The sequence below is a fragment of the Amblyomma americanum genome, chromosome 3, assembly GCF_052857255.1.
Source record: "Amblyomma americanum isolate KBUSLIRL-KWMA chromosome 3, ASM5285725v1, whole genome shotgun sequence".
In the NCBI taxonomy this organism is placed as follows: domain Eukaryota; kingdom Metazoa; phylum Arthropoda; class Arachnida; order Ixodida; family Ixodidae; genus Amblyomma; species Amblyomma americanum.
This window is the reverse complement of record NC_135499.1, coordinates 124,012,752-124,029,713: the sequence shown is the minus strand read 5'-3', so window position 1 is coordinate 124,029,713 and position 16,962 is coordinate 124,012,752. Positions and strand designations below refer to the sequence as shown.

Sequence of the window (16,962 nt, the reverse complement as noted above, 5' to 3'; positions counted from 1 at the left end):
CTTGAGGCATTCCCTATATTTGTGACCATGATTTGTGCCCACGGCGAACCGTCAACTAGATGCTCAGTGCACCGAACATAGTCGGCACAAAACATTCCGAAGCAGGCAAAATGCCGCAATTTTTCCAACTGACAAGAGCCATTTAGAAACCACATTTATCAATGCCATAGGGTTAGAAGACTTATCGGCAAAAATAAACAAAAATTCGGCAACGGTCATAAAATTCGTCCATTGGCTGTAGGCAAGCGCATTAATTGCACCGGAATTCACGCCACTTCCGGTAAAGCCGTCAACAAATATTAATGTTATCGCATTAGGATCACATATTGTAATTAGGTGTCCCTGCGAATTTTTTTCACACCCTTTGGTAATTTATTGCACATTGAACAGCAGGAGTAAACCAGAAAATCTCCATAATATTAAGCGTTTTCGAGTATCAGCCTGAAATATTTCACCATAAAAATGAACGATAAAGTACTTCATGGCACTAACTAGTCCGTTCTGCACTGAACAAGGCGCAGCTAAAAGAAAAATTCTGTCTGTGGCTGCATGCGCAACCTTGATCAGCCGTGATATGGCGCAGAACGAGCGTGTTTCACTCCTCCTGCTTAATCCGAAACGTGAGAATGAGGCCAGTCGGAGACGATGTCTCCTACTGACAAGCTCCATTACTCACTCGGTGTACAAGAGATAATTAGAAGACAAATGCTAGAGATAGCAGCCACCGCGTGCCTACAGCAATCAAAGCTACTTGTTTACCACGAGAAAAGCGGCGACAATAGTCTGCGCAGAAACGAACGTGAAGATCCATTAGCCCCCGCTTGCACAGCGATAAATTTTCCTGTGTCGCTTTCTTGCTCGTTAATTAGGAGCCGTCCAATTCCTTCATTATTTTCGCTCTAGAGCTAGTACGTACGAGGCCCATCTGTGGCGTTTACAGCTCCGTGCCAACGACTAAACGGCGTGATCACCATGTGTTTTCGTAGATAGGAGACTATACATGCCCTTGTCCGAATATAAATATAGACGGCATCTTGAGTCTTTTTTAAAAAATTCTTAATGCGCGATATTTAATTCCTTGGCGAAGAGATTAGATGATAGGACACACTTCGAGGTTGAACAGTTCTTGAGCGGGCCATGAAAATCACACACTTGCCATGGATTTGTTATAGCATCGCCAAACGTTAACTTCCTAAACACACTCTGCAAAGTGACCCAGAAGATATTAGGTCTTTGGGATATGTAGTCGTTTTTCGCATGGACTACCTCTCTCATATATACAGCACTGCAATAACAGAAGTATCAGCAGTTAGAACACCTGGTGAGCGTACGGATGGCGCTATAAAAGCACTGCTTTCGGAGTAAAACAACGCACAAAGTGTTCACCGAGCACTGCTACCGTCTATCGCTCCGCGAACGTAAGAGTTCGTCTGCCGAAGACGTTGCCGTATAGAATGGCACATATTTCCTGGTGACCACACGCGCTTTGCGGCAGTGCTGTTGGCCAGGGCATGGTGAATCAGTGTTGAGTGCGGTGGTTACTTTGTGAGGACTGCTTAGGGGCCAAAAACGTTCCTCATTTACAGACGCGCCATCTTCGTTACTTCACCTGGAGTATAAGCATGCCAGGCCGACAACCAGGCAGACCTCTCCTGTTTCATTAAAGTCCCTCCTCCTCCTCCTTCGTTACTTCACGCCGGGTAGAGACGTGCCCATAGCTTTGACGGCAAAATCTTTAGCGCGCGCTTCGTCATTGGCTGCAAGAGAGTAATAGGTAAGTAAAAAAAAAATAGAGCGCACACAAGCTGCGTCTTAAGGACGAATCGCGATAGGTTAATCAGTCAATTCTCATATATGCGGAATTGTCCCTTCTAAACTTTACAGTGATATTTCCTTGAAAGTCCTCATACCAGTCCTTGCGCAATGGTGCAACGGTTAAGGATGCGCCACTGCCCTGCGAGGGCAGACGCTGCCACCGGTGGGTCTTGTGCGATCCAAGTTGCTCTTCCCAACCTCTCGCGTTGAACCATTAACTGCTGCATGCGAGGATGGTTGGTGGGCTCATAGTCGGGTGGGTAGGTTGTGAAGACCCCACAAGGTCATGTGACATAGCTTGCCCACCTAGGTTGGTCCTCCGAGGGTGGCTGCCTGAGCCACCTCACGCCAGCCTATTTATGGCTAGCAAAGCCGACAACGCCGACACCATATTTTCTGCGCAAGGGGGTGTTTAACGCTATCGCATTAGTACTAAACATTTTAGTACAGTTTCATCCAACATGTGCTGTTGGTTCTCAGCGATGCCGAGAGGGTGGCGCCTTAGTATACACAACACTACGCGCTGACCAAGGTAAGTCCATCGTCTTTAGGCGATGTACCCGAAGGGTACGGGGCTCGCGCATTGGGCCGGGCTCTTTCATATTCGTCGGCAATAAGATAAAAGTCAACTACTCTAATCATTTGAACTTAAATTACTTCGTCAAGTAAACTATTATGTTGGTCAAAGGTTCAGGGGAAGCCCCCAATGTGGAGCAAATTTGTAATAAGGGAGTATTTACTCATAGTCTCCCTTATTACAAATTTACTCCACCTTGGGGGCTTTCCCTAAACATTTGACCAACAACTGTTCCCACTTCCAGTTATTGATCAATTCGCTCTCGCCCTACCATAAGCTTGCCGTCCCGGTTAGCTCAGTTGTATAGAGCGACTGCTCCGGTGAAGCGGTGCTCCCGGGTTCGAACGCCGGAACAGGACGAATTTTTGTTTAACTACGAAGTTTCTGAGAAAGCTATATAGCTTTCCTTTGTAGCCGTGTCGCTCCGCTTGGGTGGATGACTATGAGTAACTACTCCCTTATCATAAACTTGTATGTATTAATTTCAATAACCATTAGCGAATAAATGAAGTTTCGCATTCCATTAAAAATATAACCATTGAATTTTTGCGCTACTCTCTAACGTGTCCGTACCGAGTTCATACAACAAACCAATTTACCTCCCAAACTGGCAGGCCACGGTGATCTCTACTTCAATGCAGGTGAATTACAAAACTGCCCGGGTGCTCTGCGACGTCGGTGTACGTTAAAGAGATCCAGGTGATCTAAGCTAATCCGGAGCCGTAGATACTACTGCGTCTCTTTCATCTGATAAGGACCTTCGGTGTCGTAAAGCCAACAAGTTTCGATTTTGATTCATCTAAATTGTTCTTTTTTGTTTTAATCAGGCAGTGAGAGATTGTTCGTTTCAGCTGTGCAACACACTGTTAGCTGCCCGTTGGCATGACCACAGCATCTCGCTCCTCCAGCTTATCTCACAAATTACGACTTCCACGCTGCCTGACTTTTTATCGCCTTCGTCTGTTTATCCAAAAGTCCCCAAATGCGAATCCCGCCCACGGCAGAATCCTTTCTGGGGAATTCAAATGAAATATGAAATATTGTCCAATGAGAGGTGCGGTTAAGAAACCTGGAGAGGTCAAAAATAATCAACAGCCCTCCGTTGCTTTTTCTACGCACTACTCCGAGACGCTGAGCCTGACATATACATGTGCAGTCATGGACAAAAGTTTGCGATATGCGGATTCACGAAAAACATTATTGCGGAGCGGTTAGACGCAACACGTCAATGAAAAGCGCAAATCGGGACGAGGCATGCGTGCTCCATCTGGTGGAAGAATACCGTCTCAATATCTAGCGAGGCAACGCAGGAATTAATTTTCTTCCGCGAATCTGTACCCAGCAAACATCTGTCCATGACTTTGCAGTATTTCATAAAAAAAAACTTTCACAAATTATTAATTTTTTCCTGATAAACAGCCATCTTAACTTGATATTTTGTGGGTTATTTTATGCGGGTTTGACCGCGTGAACTAGCACTTTTGAGCACAAATTCGTTTGCGGACTTGTCAAGACGCCAACTTGTCAACTTGGGATATGTGCCCTCAGTTCCGAAAAAGTGCAGCTATTGTCAAATATACAGGGCCCTGTTACTTCTCGCAGAGTTACCGCAATCTCACCTCAACTATATAGTAAATGTTTTCACCGAAACCAAGAGAAAAAACTGCCCTTATTTCGCATGCCACTGGATCATAAAATATGCAGACACAGCTTAGCCGATAATATGTTCAGCAGTGATGAGACCAAGGGCGACATGAAGAGAGGCCAGAAAGCATGATATGACCACAGACGCAACTTCATCCCCGCGTCGCCTACCCCGTTACGCCTCTCAACATACAATGAAAGACCAAGGCAGCTTCCTACTACAAGAGACTACGCTGGGGCCTACTACTATGATGATTCCGCCCACCTCAAAGTGGCTGCCCTTGCAACTTGAGCAGTAAAATGTTCTCTATGCTAACGTGACAGCAAGACAATAGGCGCAATGCGAAAATCTTCATGATATAATAGGTCACCATGCATTCAAGGCACAGAACATGCAGCAAAATTTCATAGTTTTTCGGTCCTCGCAGCAGTCTTCTTCCTGTCGGTTTCGCCGACCTTGTTATCTAGGACTCGCCAGACAGGCCAACGAACAAAAGAAAGTTCGTTGTTTTCTCTAGGCCACTCCAGCCGAACAAAAACCTTGCAGCGGATATTCTTCGAGCTCACATATCGATTTTCTTCGCTTGATGACAGCTTACATGCTGTTGCCCTCAATAGGAGTAGCCACAAAAGCTCCTAAAATGCCCAACGCTGCCCGCGTTCACCACGTTCTGTGAGAGCTTTCTTCATGAACGTCTTTATCTCCTCAGCGGCTCCCTCTTCAATCACGAGACGTGCACTGCTGCCATATGCTGCCATAGGCTGCCATGCTGCCATATTCACCATATGTGAATAAAAAAATTGTAAATTGTTTTATAAAAATTAGTAGTTTTGTAGATTTTTGAGCAGTAGAGGTTTATCGCCTCTTCTTGATATTCAAACTGCGCTTGCCTCACGAATAATTTTTTTTCGGCAAAAACACTTCACACTTTGATTACGCACGTTAGGATAAGTTTCCATGAATTTTTGGCACAAATTGGAGATGGTCGAGCGCAACGTCTGGGGCGTTTTGCGTGCAATGACCGAATTTTCTTTGGCATGTTTGACTACAGGTCTTGCATTCTGAGTCAAGAAGGCACAGCAATACGCCTATTTACTTGGGAAAAGGGCTTGTACATTGTAAAAATTCTTACCCGCCATTACGCCCGGCCCTTTTAATCCATTGAACCCGGCTCTGTCGGGGATTTTTATCTTAAAGATAAACATAAAACCCAAGGCCTTGGTTCATTGTGCTCTTGTTAGCACACAGGAACGCAGCAGGTGAATTCGCCCATAACACGTTAGCTCCACACGTTTAGAAACGCTCGAAAAATCGTTCGGAAACGCGGCGCACAGGTACTGCGGGCGGCTGGAGCGGCTGGAAAACTGCAAGTGCCAGTATACCCCGCGGCAGTGGTGGCGTCGTGAAACCGGCCGGTGGAATTGGCCTATTGTTGCTTTATTGGGGCAGCCCGCAGTCTCGCATTTTGACGGCGTCGTCACCCCGCGTACGCGCCTTAGGCAAGGAAGGGGTGACTTACTCAACAAAGGAAGCTCCCTGATGTTTCTTTATTCGTAGCATTAGAAGGTTATGCGCAGAGTGTAACTAACCCCTATATATAGCCTTCATTGGCTGCGAGAAGCCATTTGACTCAGTGGAAGCCTCAGCGCTCATGCAGGCATTGCAGAGTCAGGGTGTAGAAGAGCCTTATGTCAAAATGCTGCAAGATATCTATAACGACTGCACCGGCACCGTAGTCCAGCATAAAGTCAGTGATAGAATTCTGATAAGGAAGAGAGTCAGGCAGGCAAACACGATCTCGCCATTGCTTTTCATCGCCTGTTTACAAGAGCTATTAAGAGGCTCGGGTTGGGAACAAATGGGGATAAGAGTTAGTGCATAATACCTATGTAATCTGCAATTCGCTGATGACATTGTCCTGCTAGGTCACTCAGGAGATGAGCGGCAAAACATGATCAATACGTTAGACAGGCAGAGGATAATGGTGGGTCTAAAATTAACTTGCACAAAACCAAAGTAATGTTCAACTGCCTAGCAAGGAAACAGAAGTTCACAATTGGTAGCGAGGTGCTGGAAATAGTAAACGAATACGTCTACTTAGAGCAGGTGGTGACTGCTGACCCGGATCACGAGAGGAAATTAACTAGAAGAACAAGAATTTTGTGGAGCGCATATATGCCAGATCTCTCAGATCATGAATGCCAGTTAATTAATATCCCCCAAGAAAAAAGTATATAACAGCTGTATCTTACCACGCCTCACCCAGGAGGCATAAACGTGGAGGCGAACGAAAGGGTTAAGCTTGAGTTGAGGACAACGCAGCGACCTATGGAAAGGAAAATGATACGTTTAACGTTAAGAGACTGGGAGCGGGCAAACTGGGTGAGGGAGCGATCACGGGTTAGCGACATTCTTGTCGATATCAAGAGAAGGAAATGGGCTTGGGAAGAGCATTTGATGCGAAGGCAATATAACCGCTCGTCCTTAAAGGTAACGGAGTGGATTCCAAGAGAAGAGAAGCTTATTGGGCGTGGCAGAAATTTAGGTGTGCGGATGAGATTAAGAAGTTTGCGGGGATATGGAGGCCACAGCTGGCAAAAAATAGGCTAATGGAGAGACATGGGAGAGGTATTTGCCATGCATTGAGTGTCGTCTGGCTGATGATGATGATGACTGAGACGCTAAAAGCGTCCTCCCCCCCCCCCCCCCCCCCTCAGCCCTACCCACGTTTCCGCCTGTCTAGCCTTCCTGCTGATATTTTTGGGCAAAGTGTGTCTACAGGCTTTTATTTTCTCCGCTGCCTTCTGGATGTGGTTTCAACAAAAGCGCTTGCCCTCATTATGGTTTGAAGCGAACTGGAAAGTGTCGTCTCTAGCATTATTCTTGTTAGTTTTTGTTCGGTTTCATTCCATCTTTTCAGTTTTCTGCCACACGAAGAGCTTACAGCACTAAGGGACGCAATATTTTGGATCCATTTCGCGAGTATAAAGGAACAAGGATAAAAACTAGAATCCCAACCAATCAGAATGGCAGGGCCCAACCTGAATGCCACCTCAGTTCCGCTGCCTAAAACGGTCGTTCTGTTTCGGCACCATGGACTCAAAATAAGCGTTTCTGAAAGCAATAAAATCTTAAAATATTACGAATTCGGCGATCTCTTCAGGCGTTCAGGCGTATCATTGTCCTTTACTTTGCACACGAAAAATAAACACCACATAGTTCTCGTATCTCGTAGGGTCCCTTCAACCCCACGGAGTCTCTCAAGATTACCTCTGGAGAAAAGCGCCGCAATCATGTATGCGAGTTCCTTAAAGACTGCTTCATCCACCACAGGGCATGCCTCGAAGATTAAGTTTCGTATTTGGCTTGACTTGTGTAGCGCCGGAGACCTGGATTCTGCCGCAAGATCAGAGCTGCGCCGCGAAACTGTACCTAGATCTAGCCACCGCACCCGCGCGGTTCTCCATCGTGTGCAGATACAGCGTTTTATGTTATTTTAGGAATACAGCTTATATGAATGCTCTGTATTAGGCTCGTATAAAAACATTAATCGCAATGCTTATAAGTATCCCTCGGGGATGTTTTATTGTTCCGAATGAATAGAAGTTTTCAGCCTGCACTAGCCAAGCCAAATATAAAACGTCATGTTCGCGGCATGGCATTCGTGTATGAAGGGATTCTTCGCCGGATTTTCCTCCAGGCTAGTGTGAGAAAGTCTCTTCTTAACCTTTGCAGTCCTGGTGTCCTCCAAATAGGGCAAAAGAATATTTATTTTTTTGCAGACGCACAATTTTTAAAGTCGCTGAGAATAAAACTGAAATTACAAAAAAGGAACCAAATTGTTATTGGCTGCGTTTTCTGTTTTTTGATGCCTTTTTTTGTTGTTGACCACGACGAAGATGTCGCGCGGCACAATCTAATGATGTCACACATTTCACCTCTTTTGGTGATTTTTCTTCCCTACCTACCACGCGAGCGTGCCAAGAATGGTCCACAATTTTCGAACCTTACTGAAGACAATAGTCCCACTAAAGTGTATTCACCTTCAAGATGAAATTAACTACAGCACACAGACTGCTTCGAGTTTCGCACTTGAGCATTTAGAGGTTGAGTGATTAGAGTGTCGCGGCGAGTGAACCCTGAAACTGGTTTTTGCTAAAAGTGTTACGGAGTTTAATTTGAACGCCTTAAATTACAACTCAGAGCTTTTTCTATACTGCAGAAGGTTCCGATGTAGATTAGCATTTTGTCGCCAGATTGTCGTGTTGTCCAGCAGGGCGACGAAGGAAAGAAACGACACACACGTCACCCCATGCTGCGCAAGTCTCGTTTATTCAAGTGTCCACTCGTACACAGAGCGTTTCACCGAAGAATTTACATAATTCTTAAAAATAGCCTTTTTTAGTTAGAAGAGCGCTTTATTCGGCATAGCATTGTCAGTGATGTAGTGCATCAGAATGTGGCTAAGATGTGCTAACTAGCAGGCTGGGTAACTAATATATAATAGCTAACTTTTAACCATTACTGTTAGACGCCTTATTTATTGAGAGGCGTGTAGCCCACCGCAAGCAATATCTATAGCGGTTTTTAGAATTTCGAAAACGCAGTTACCCTCGGCGCTGTGGCTCATCAAATTTTTGGTTTCATCGTGCCAAAAAATATGCTTTTTCGAGAAGCTTGCAGGCAAAGCGATCTCTTCGGTACAATTATCTCTACGAAATAGCCAAAAATTGTTGGGCCACAGCGCTATGGGTAACTGCATTCTCGAAATTCCAAAAGGTTATATGAATAGCATTTACAGTGGGCTATACGTAATTCTCAGTAATTATGGAGGCTAACAGTAATAGTTTAAAAGTTAAGTATTCATTATACGTTAACCATGCTACTAGTTAGCGCGTCCTAGCTGTATTTCGCGGTACTACAGCGCTGACAATGCTACGCCGAAAAAATCGCTGATTTAAATCCTAAAGCCTATTCATAAAGAAAGGTGTAATACCTTAGGCGAAACTCACGGCATATCTACAACCAATAGTGGCGCCATCTCTATATAGCTTTGTTAGTTACGAACATAAACTAAGGGCACCGAGGGTCGCCCTACGGCACTACAAGAATATAAACAGTTGGTAGAAGTAGGAGGCCAAGGAGCGCGAGTATGAAGATATGAAGATACACAACTAGAAATAGCACATGAAAAACTACGCTTCCTCATGAGGTTTGAATTTTAAGACGGATTCTGCGCATGTATTCAATCTTTCAGGTGGCTTATTAGTGCTACAGCATACTAAGACCATGACATTCCTCTTATTCAAACTTAGGCTGATTAGGTCGCTGCACCATGTTAGGCCTGGTTTTGACGCAATAGGTGCTCTTCAACACAGCTGCCTCGCTTGTGTCGCATATGAGAATATGAGTGTCAGCGAACGATACTTCGTGAAACTGATGCATAATGCGGATAAAAATGGCCTCATATAGAGTTGAAAGAAAGAGAATGAAGATGAATACGCGCGGCGAGGGGGGGGGGGGGGGGGGGGGGGCACGAGACAGCGTGACCGAAGAAGAAGCAAACCTGCCACGGACCTTCACGTGCAGATCGTCTCGTCCCTTCTGGAACGTTCGGTCTACGTACAAGATGCGACCCCCAACGATTCGTGTTGCTACCCAGCAAGGTGAGCTGAGGCAGCGGAAGCGATTTTCAGGTTTCTCGTTGCATAGAGGCGCTCGCATGAGGGACTTGTTTTGACTAGGACTAAGCGTAATGTTAGCCCATTGTTGTAATCTAGGCCAATTCGCACTGCCTAACGCGGTGCCTACCCTTGTGCTATGCGCTTTTTCTGTTGCGTATTCGGATGCTCATGCACGTAGCCACAGTCAGATGCAGTGAATGCGTTTTTTTGTTTCTGTTAAGAGCAGTTACCCAGCCCATTAACCCTTAGGTCGCACTTTATGGCCTGTTGTGGTGAAAAGGACTTGCTTAGGTTGCTTTCCAGCGCACCACTTTTGCTCCCATACATTGCTAGCATTATATGGAGGTTGCTACATTTTATAAGTTTATCTGTTTCTGATCTAGTGTTAAACGTTACTATGCGAAATAATTATTTGAACGTTTCAGTGGAACGCCTTTCACAGATAACCTACACGAAACTTTGTTGATGCGTTCCTCTAGCAGGCTGTGCTCAAGCTCTTAGATGTCTCTGCTGTAGATCGCTTTGCAGTTACCAAGCCAACTGTATCCCTTTCGGACGCGACTGATCAGCTGCCAATGAAAAATCTATTAAATTTAAGTACGAGAAGCACTGCACATCCTGATCGATACTTCTTCCCAGCAGCCGTCAGTCGATACTTTCATGTCAAGACCGTATGCCCTAATTATATCACCAGATATTCAAGAGGTGAGACTGATGAAGCTTGTAGATTTAGTGAGAAGCTGGCGAATCGCCTTGGACGCACACGCCTGAGTCGCACTGTACTGCTTCGCAGGTCCTTTGATGTCGGTGAAAAACGTCGACGCCGCCGAGCCTCCTCAGGTCCGCACTGGATCATCGTCGTGGCTGCAGCTGATGATGGTGCTGTGGAAGAACATCTACCTGAAGCGCCTCTGCCGCCACTACACCACAACGCTGCTCGAGATCGTGCTCATGGTGGTGCTGCTGCTGGGGATCCAGGAGGACTCGGTGGTCCGCGAGCCATTCATTCGAAAAGGGGACACCATATTTATGCCCATCCGCTCGAACGCATTCTGGAACTCGCAGCCCGACATGGCGCGCATCCAACAGGTGTGCCCCCCTTTATGAGTACGATGAGGACTGCGGGATTTTATGATCTCAGCCTTTAGCGCAGTTGACTTAGTGCATAAGTAGTGCGAATTAGGTGGCGCTGGAGATATTTACCGGCGGCTGTGGGCGACGGAAGAGTTTTACTCGGCATGTCCCGTTGCGGGGACAGTGAAAGAACAGTGGATGCACTCACAACCCAATATAAATTTTTGTAGAGCAGAGGCCCCCTCCTGTGCCCTTATAAGGTGAAGGGCGCTTTTATACTTGATCCTAAGGCATAGTTCTCTACACGACTCAAATGGTACATACAAGGTGCCGCAGGAAGTGTGAGCTACTTGCTGTGGGCGTTAGGAAGAGCTTTACTGCGTGTGCCCTGTTGAATGCAGAATTCACAGCGAGAGTGTTGTAATTCAGTCTAGCTACAAGATCGCATTCTGTCGTAGTACGGTTGCGTGCTTCAGATAAGAATCTTTATTAGCATACACACGCAAAGACACAAGCAAGGTGCCGTTTTTCTCTTTCAGGACTAGTAAATTAGTGAGGGGTTCAGGAAGTGAATCACTCAGATCGCATCTGAACATGAGCACTGGTGTCGATGCATATGCGGGAAATTCATAATGGAAGGGTAGGATTTTTACAAGCATGTTGCTGAAGCTAGCAGCACTCGCGACAAAAAAAAAATATTTAATATTTTGAAAGTGTTAGCTTGTTGATAGTACTTCGGTGTTATTCTGTAGTGTATTTTGAGTATTAGTGAACACGAAAGATAAAGGTCATCTTGTGTTGAGGAAACGTGCAGGAAACCATTATTGTTAGATCTGCGCAGCCACGTTTTCGACGAAAAAGTTTTTCATAGAGCTCTGCGACTTCGAATCGATCACCGTAATCAGAATATGTTAGAGCAATATTAATTTAGTACTCCTGGTGGTGGGCTTGAGGTATTGTGTGAACGTTATTAAGGGATGGGCAATGATACATACTTTTAATGGCATGATCGAGTTATGTATTTCTTAAATGTGGCACAAGGAACGTTCAAACCACTCATTTATGACTGCACATGTTTTGGCAGCTATTACATACACTTCTGTTTCTGCGACCACCGAATACACATTTCATATCGCGGCTGCTTTGATGATTGCAAAAAACCTCACGTGGTGTCCTCCAGTGAGGTCAAAGATTGCGGCACCGTTTTGTCTCCATGCACGAAGGTCAAACGTCTTAGGAGACAAGATGCAATATAAGAGCAATTTATTTTTCTTTGGTTTTAGAGCTTGCTTCTTCATTTGGTTTAAATACGTTTAATTCTCATCCGTTGTCCAAGTTAAATTTTTTGGGGACCGAAATATTGACAATCCACTGTGCGATCACCGATTACCTGGAATACTTGCAAACACCTCGAGCGTCTAATGACCGAAATCTCAATTTTCCCTTTGTCGATGCAGTAGGACAAATGTATTGGCGTGCAAGCAGGACTTTGCCAAAATACTACCACTACACTGTGTTACAATACTGCTGCTGGGAAAGCAAGCTGTTCTGGAGCCCGAAAATTAGCGGCCGATTTCTCAAATGTGCTTTTTTGTTTTTGTGTGAGTAGTCTCTAACTTCTCCATCAAACGATTAGCAATAGCGCTTGCTGGATTGGGCAACCTCGAACTGTGCTTAAGTGCGAGACGCTTTGATAAGGTTTCGATTGCGCATATATCAGTATCCAGAAAACCACTAAGCCTACGGCATCGTTTTGAGGCAGCATACGATTAAAGAAATATGCGCTCGGTGCATTCCCGTAAACAAGTTTCGTTTTAATACTGAAGGTGCACATTGCAGCTGATGCTTACAATATGTCTTCATTATTGTTTGAAGTACCGTAAGGCAATAAGTTTAAGTGAACCACAATCGATGGTTACTACTGAGCTGTAGACTGCAGTTAGATATGAACCGCACATTTTTAGTAGTCCCTCACAGCTCTATAATTGATGTAGTCTTTTGAGGGTGTTGTGCGCTTTTCACTCTTAAAGATTCACATTTTTGACAAAAATTCCGCAGCTAGCGCTTTTCACCCACCGTCTTTCTCGCCTGAACAATCTTTTATGTAGAAGGCTTTCGTAAACTATAGCGCTTTTTCGATGTCAAACAAAACCTTTAATATCGCACTTGACATCCCTCTGTCACAGGTGTACTTTGCACCGGTCGCAAACAAGTATCTCGCCTGGCTGACGCGCACCGCAATGAAAGAGCTGGGTGTGCCAAACGTCACCGGGCTACCGTCGAAGAAAGACCTGGTGTCAGCAATGCTGAAGCAGAACAAGACGCCCGTGAGTACCGTGGGGCTGGCATACACGAACATGGCTCCCAAAGACACCACCACCGTGCCTATCAGCCTGCGGGTCACGTTCTTCGGTGGACGCTTGCCTTTCGACGTGAAGGTATGCGAACATCACTTTTGTTTTCTATTCTGGCTCTTAATTATAGGTTGAAATGTGTCTATGAAAGGGAGCAGTGAAATTTTTAAACCTGCTCTGAAAGCACTCACGCTTGCGGAAACTCACTCACCTTATTTGCTAATGACTTTTCATTTAGTACGAAGTTAGCAGCTCGATTTGATGGCGTGAATGTAGCTTATGTCCTAAGACACAAACTGAGACATGATCGTGAAGGCGTTCAATGCCCTCGCTTTTAGCGTGCTCATTTTGAGTATATCGCAAGCAGGAAACTGAACATGGAACTCAGTCCATCTCTGTCCCAACGTCGTCCTTTTTTCCTCCATTTTTTCTGTCAGTGCTCAGGGTTTTTTCCTGCATCGCAACAGATGCAGGCCTAGGCTGACAACTTTTATCGCGTGTCCTTTTTCCTATAGCTCCTGTACTCTCAGCGGATTCTGTCCCAGCCGGCGGGACCTGCGGCGGAAGAGCGCTTTCCAGAGATGAACACCCTGCTTCCAATCATGGGGGCGTTGCAGCAGTTGCACCTACAGAGGCAGGCGGGCCTGTTCAACCACACGGAGCGGTTGGAACCCCCAACTCTGCGGCGGTTCCCTTATCCGAGCTACATCCAACACGAAGACACAAAGAACTACGCTCTGGTGCTTACCCGCTTCTGCATCGGCATGCTCATACCGTTCGCTGTGTTCGTCGCCAGGCTTAGCGAAGAGAAGTCCACAGGTAGGTGCACGTCGTTCAGTTCTTTGTTGGTTTTCTGCGCTGACATATGTCAAGTGACAGAAGCCGAGCTCGTAGAATAAAGGATAGCCGTTTCTGATTCGTGTGAAAGAAAGAAAAACAAACAAATAGCGGATGGAAACGAAACCACAATTCAACTGAAAGCTTAGTGAGTTTTGTTTTCTAGGGTTCAGTTAGATTTTCTCCCGCAAATCATTCAGACTACACCTTAGTTCTTCAGACTGAGCAATAAACTACCCGAATACACGTAGTCTCCTTCGTTTAGTAAGCGGTTCTCCCAATAAATGACGTATTTAGTCGAATATCCTTCTGTACTTCGTTCAGGTCAACCCTCCCCCTCCCCCTCTCCCAGTCCCCAATTTTGAGAACCGAAAAAAGCAAGAAGTTAGAAACTGAATTAGTAGAGAAACTGAAGGCCCGAGCCGCCAAGGTGTTATTAAGGGCACCGGCTGAACGCACCACATTCCGGAGCTGGTTAATGGTTGAGGACATACAGAAGGCCTGACTAGCTACGGAGCTCAGCCACTTTGAGATGTTTCCTTTTTTTAGTGCTGCCCCTAAATTCCTTGACGGCGCCGTAATTGTGCACTGCGTAAAAGTTCATCCGGGGGCTTTAGCAGTGGGCACCGTTTTTACCTTAATATCTGTATTAGCTGAAAGCCCTATGCACACCTGTCTTGTAAACGAAGCGGTGCGAGAAACGTTCGCACAAACACGCTTGAAGCAACTGCCGCAGTTAGTGAAGACTCGACTCTATGCAACAACAAAACATATATGGGATGACGCCTAATACGACTTGGGCTTCCGTTCAGCTTTGTTTCTATGTAGCGAAGACAGGGTGAATTTTATGAAACTCGCTCCTGCAGGTATGAAAGAGATGCTTCGGATTGTCGGCGTGAACGACTGGGTGTACTGGCTCAGCCACTACATCAGTGGCTTCTTTATGCACCTCATCATCGTGACCCTCATGATGCTCTTCCTCTGCGTCAAGAGGAACGAAGAAGGCCGGGCTTTCATCCAATTCAGCGACCCACTACTCCTGTTTTGCATCCTGATGTGTTTCTGCAGCTCGTGTCTCTGGCACGCCACGCTCCTCTCCATGTTCTTTCAGAGCCGTAAGTTAGATGCTCAGTAGGCAGCATGTTTCGGCTGCAGAACTTTCTGTGATTACAAAGTAATTGCTATCATTTGCGTCACAAATGCCGTAAAAACGTGAAAGGAGGCACTCACGATACACCGACCGAAAATTTCCCGAAAAAGTTCCCGAAAAATTTTAGAGTATCGCATTACTTTCCACGCGCCGCTGTGCTTGGAAGGCTACCGTTACCGGAACAGCGAGCACGAAACCTAAAAGGTATTTTTTCATAGAGCGGAGGTCGTCCGAGGCCTTCGAGTTGTTCTCTGGGGACTGCAGGCTTGCGCAAGTCGTTCTTTCGAGTTACTTTTTAGTTTTCGTTCATGTTATCACTAGAACTTTCTCTGCTAGCAACGCAGAAGATTATCTGCAATTCATAATACCGACGTTAGGAACGCAGACGTGATTTCCTCGCCGGGAGTGAGAGGCAGCGGCCGCCATATACCTTCCTGATTTGCTGGCGGGGAAAGGGGACTGCGGTACTGTAAAGAAATTTCCAGTAGCTCTGACCGCGGTTCCTTGTTACTGAATATTTCACTGAAGAGAATAATCATCACCATTATCAGCCCAATTTAGTTCATTGAAGGGCAATGACGTCTCCCATATCTCTCCAATTATCTCTGTCCCGTGCCCGCTACGGCCAATCTATGCTCGCACAGTTCTTAAATCCGCCTGCTTAACTTTCTGCCGCCCCCTGCTACGCTCCCTTTCTCTTGGAAGGAAGAAATTCGTCAATCTTCCCTGTAACAAGTCGTGCCGCGACAGATTGCATACACTCATCTACGTATACAATCGTGTACAATTTCGTGAACAACGTTGCATGGAATAACACATTTTTATGCGTATAGTCACGCACATATCTGCATTCCATGCCGAACTCCCATTAGGTACTCCTGTCGTGTGATGACGAGTAAAGGAAGGATAAGAAAGAATAACTGCGATGGACAATTCTCGGTAGAAAATGCAGCAAAACTGAATGACAAAGTTCCGCCTCGGAAGTGTCACTCCTGTCACGCAGCGCACTCCGCGGTGGCCGGTGCCATGCTCTACTGGACGTTCAGCTGCCTCATGCCCTTCTTGGTGCTGGAGAATGCTGGCGGCCAGGGCTACCACTTCATCAAGCGGTGGCATAAGCTGGCCACATCGGTCTTTCCTGGCATGAGCTTGCACTGGAGCTTCCGCGTACTTGAGCGCTTCGAAAAGTTTGGTTAGTACCACCTGCGCCAAAATGGCAGCGCTATTTTGTTGTTCACTGCACCCACGCCGTTTGCCAAAAATCCTCCGTGACACTTACGAATGCTTACGTGTGAGAAAACGAAATAATAAAGTGCGGAGACATGCTACTTCGCACAATCACTACAAGACATGACTATGTATACTTTGCAGAAACTATATACCTTACATTACGTTGCTTCTAAATTGGTGAGTCATGCTACACAGTAGTGCTGTGTCATGTGTCATGACTATCACCTCGCGTCACGGCTATGATACTTGTGGAGTGGTAAGTCATTCTACATTGCAGAATGATCATGGCCACTCACGCTTTGTAAAACTCTAAACACCTTACATTTTGTTACTTGTAAAGTGCTGATTCATGCGGCATAAATGACTACGCATCATGAAGTGAATTGCAGAATGAGTCATGACAATCACCACGCGTCATGACTACGTACACTTTGTACAAGCTCTATACCTGACATTACGCTGCCTGTAAAGTACTAATGTCATGATACATTGCAGAATGAGTTAGTCAAGAGTCATGAATATCAGTAGGGGTCACCACTCTGCATACTTTGTAAAAACTGTATGCACCTTACATTGTTTCTTATGAAGTGCTGTCC

The 16,962-nt window shown here is 45.7% G+C and overlaps 1 protein-coding gene across 1 annotated transcript; it reads left to right on the top strand.

Moving 5' to 3' along the window:
• The first annotated feature begins 9,666 nt into the window (after window positions 1-9,666).
• On the top strand, window positions 9,667-16,333 carry LOC144124093 (ATP-binding cassette sub-family A member 17-like). Its single transcript, XM_077656759.1, has 6 exons — window positions 9,667-9,703; window positions 10,515-10,810; window positions 12,982-13,233; window positions 13,665-13,968; window positions 14,853-15,101; window positions 16,140-16,333. The coding sequence occupies exons 1-6, from the start codon at window positions 9,667-9,669 to the stop codon at window positions 16,331-16,333; spliced, it is 1,332 nt and encodes a 443-aa protein (XP_077512885.1).
• Window positions 16,334-16,962: the final 629 nt, after the last annotated feature.

Coding starts and splice junctions, on each gene's coding strand:
- LOC144124093 (XM_077656759.1), top strand. CDS start 9,667: ATGCGACCCCCAACGATTCGTGTTGCTACCCAGCAAG. Junction 13,969..14,852: donor TAGCGAAGAGAAGTCCACAG/GTAGGTGCACGT, acceptor TCGCTCCTGCAG/GTATGAAAGAGATGCTTCGG. Junction 15,102..16,139: donor CTCCATGTTCTTTCAGAGCC/GTAAGTTAGATG, acceptor CCTGTCACGCAG/CGCACTCCGCGGTGGCCGGT.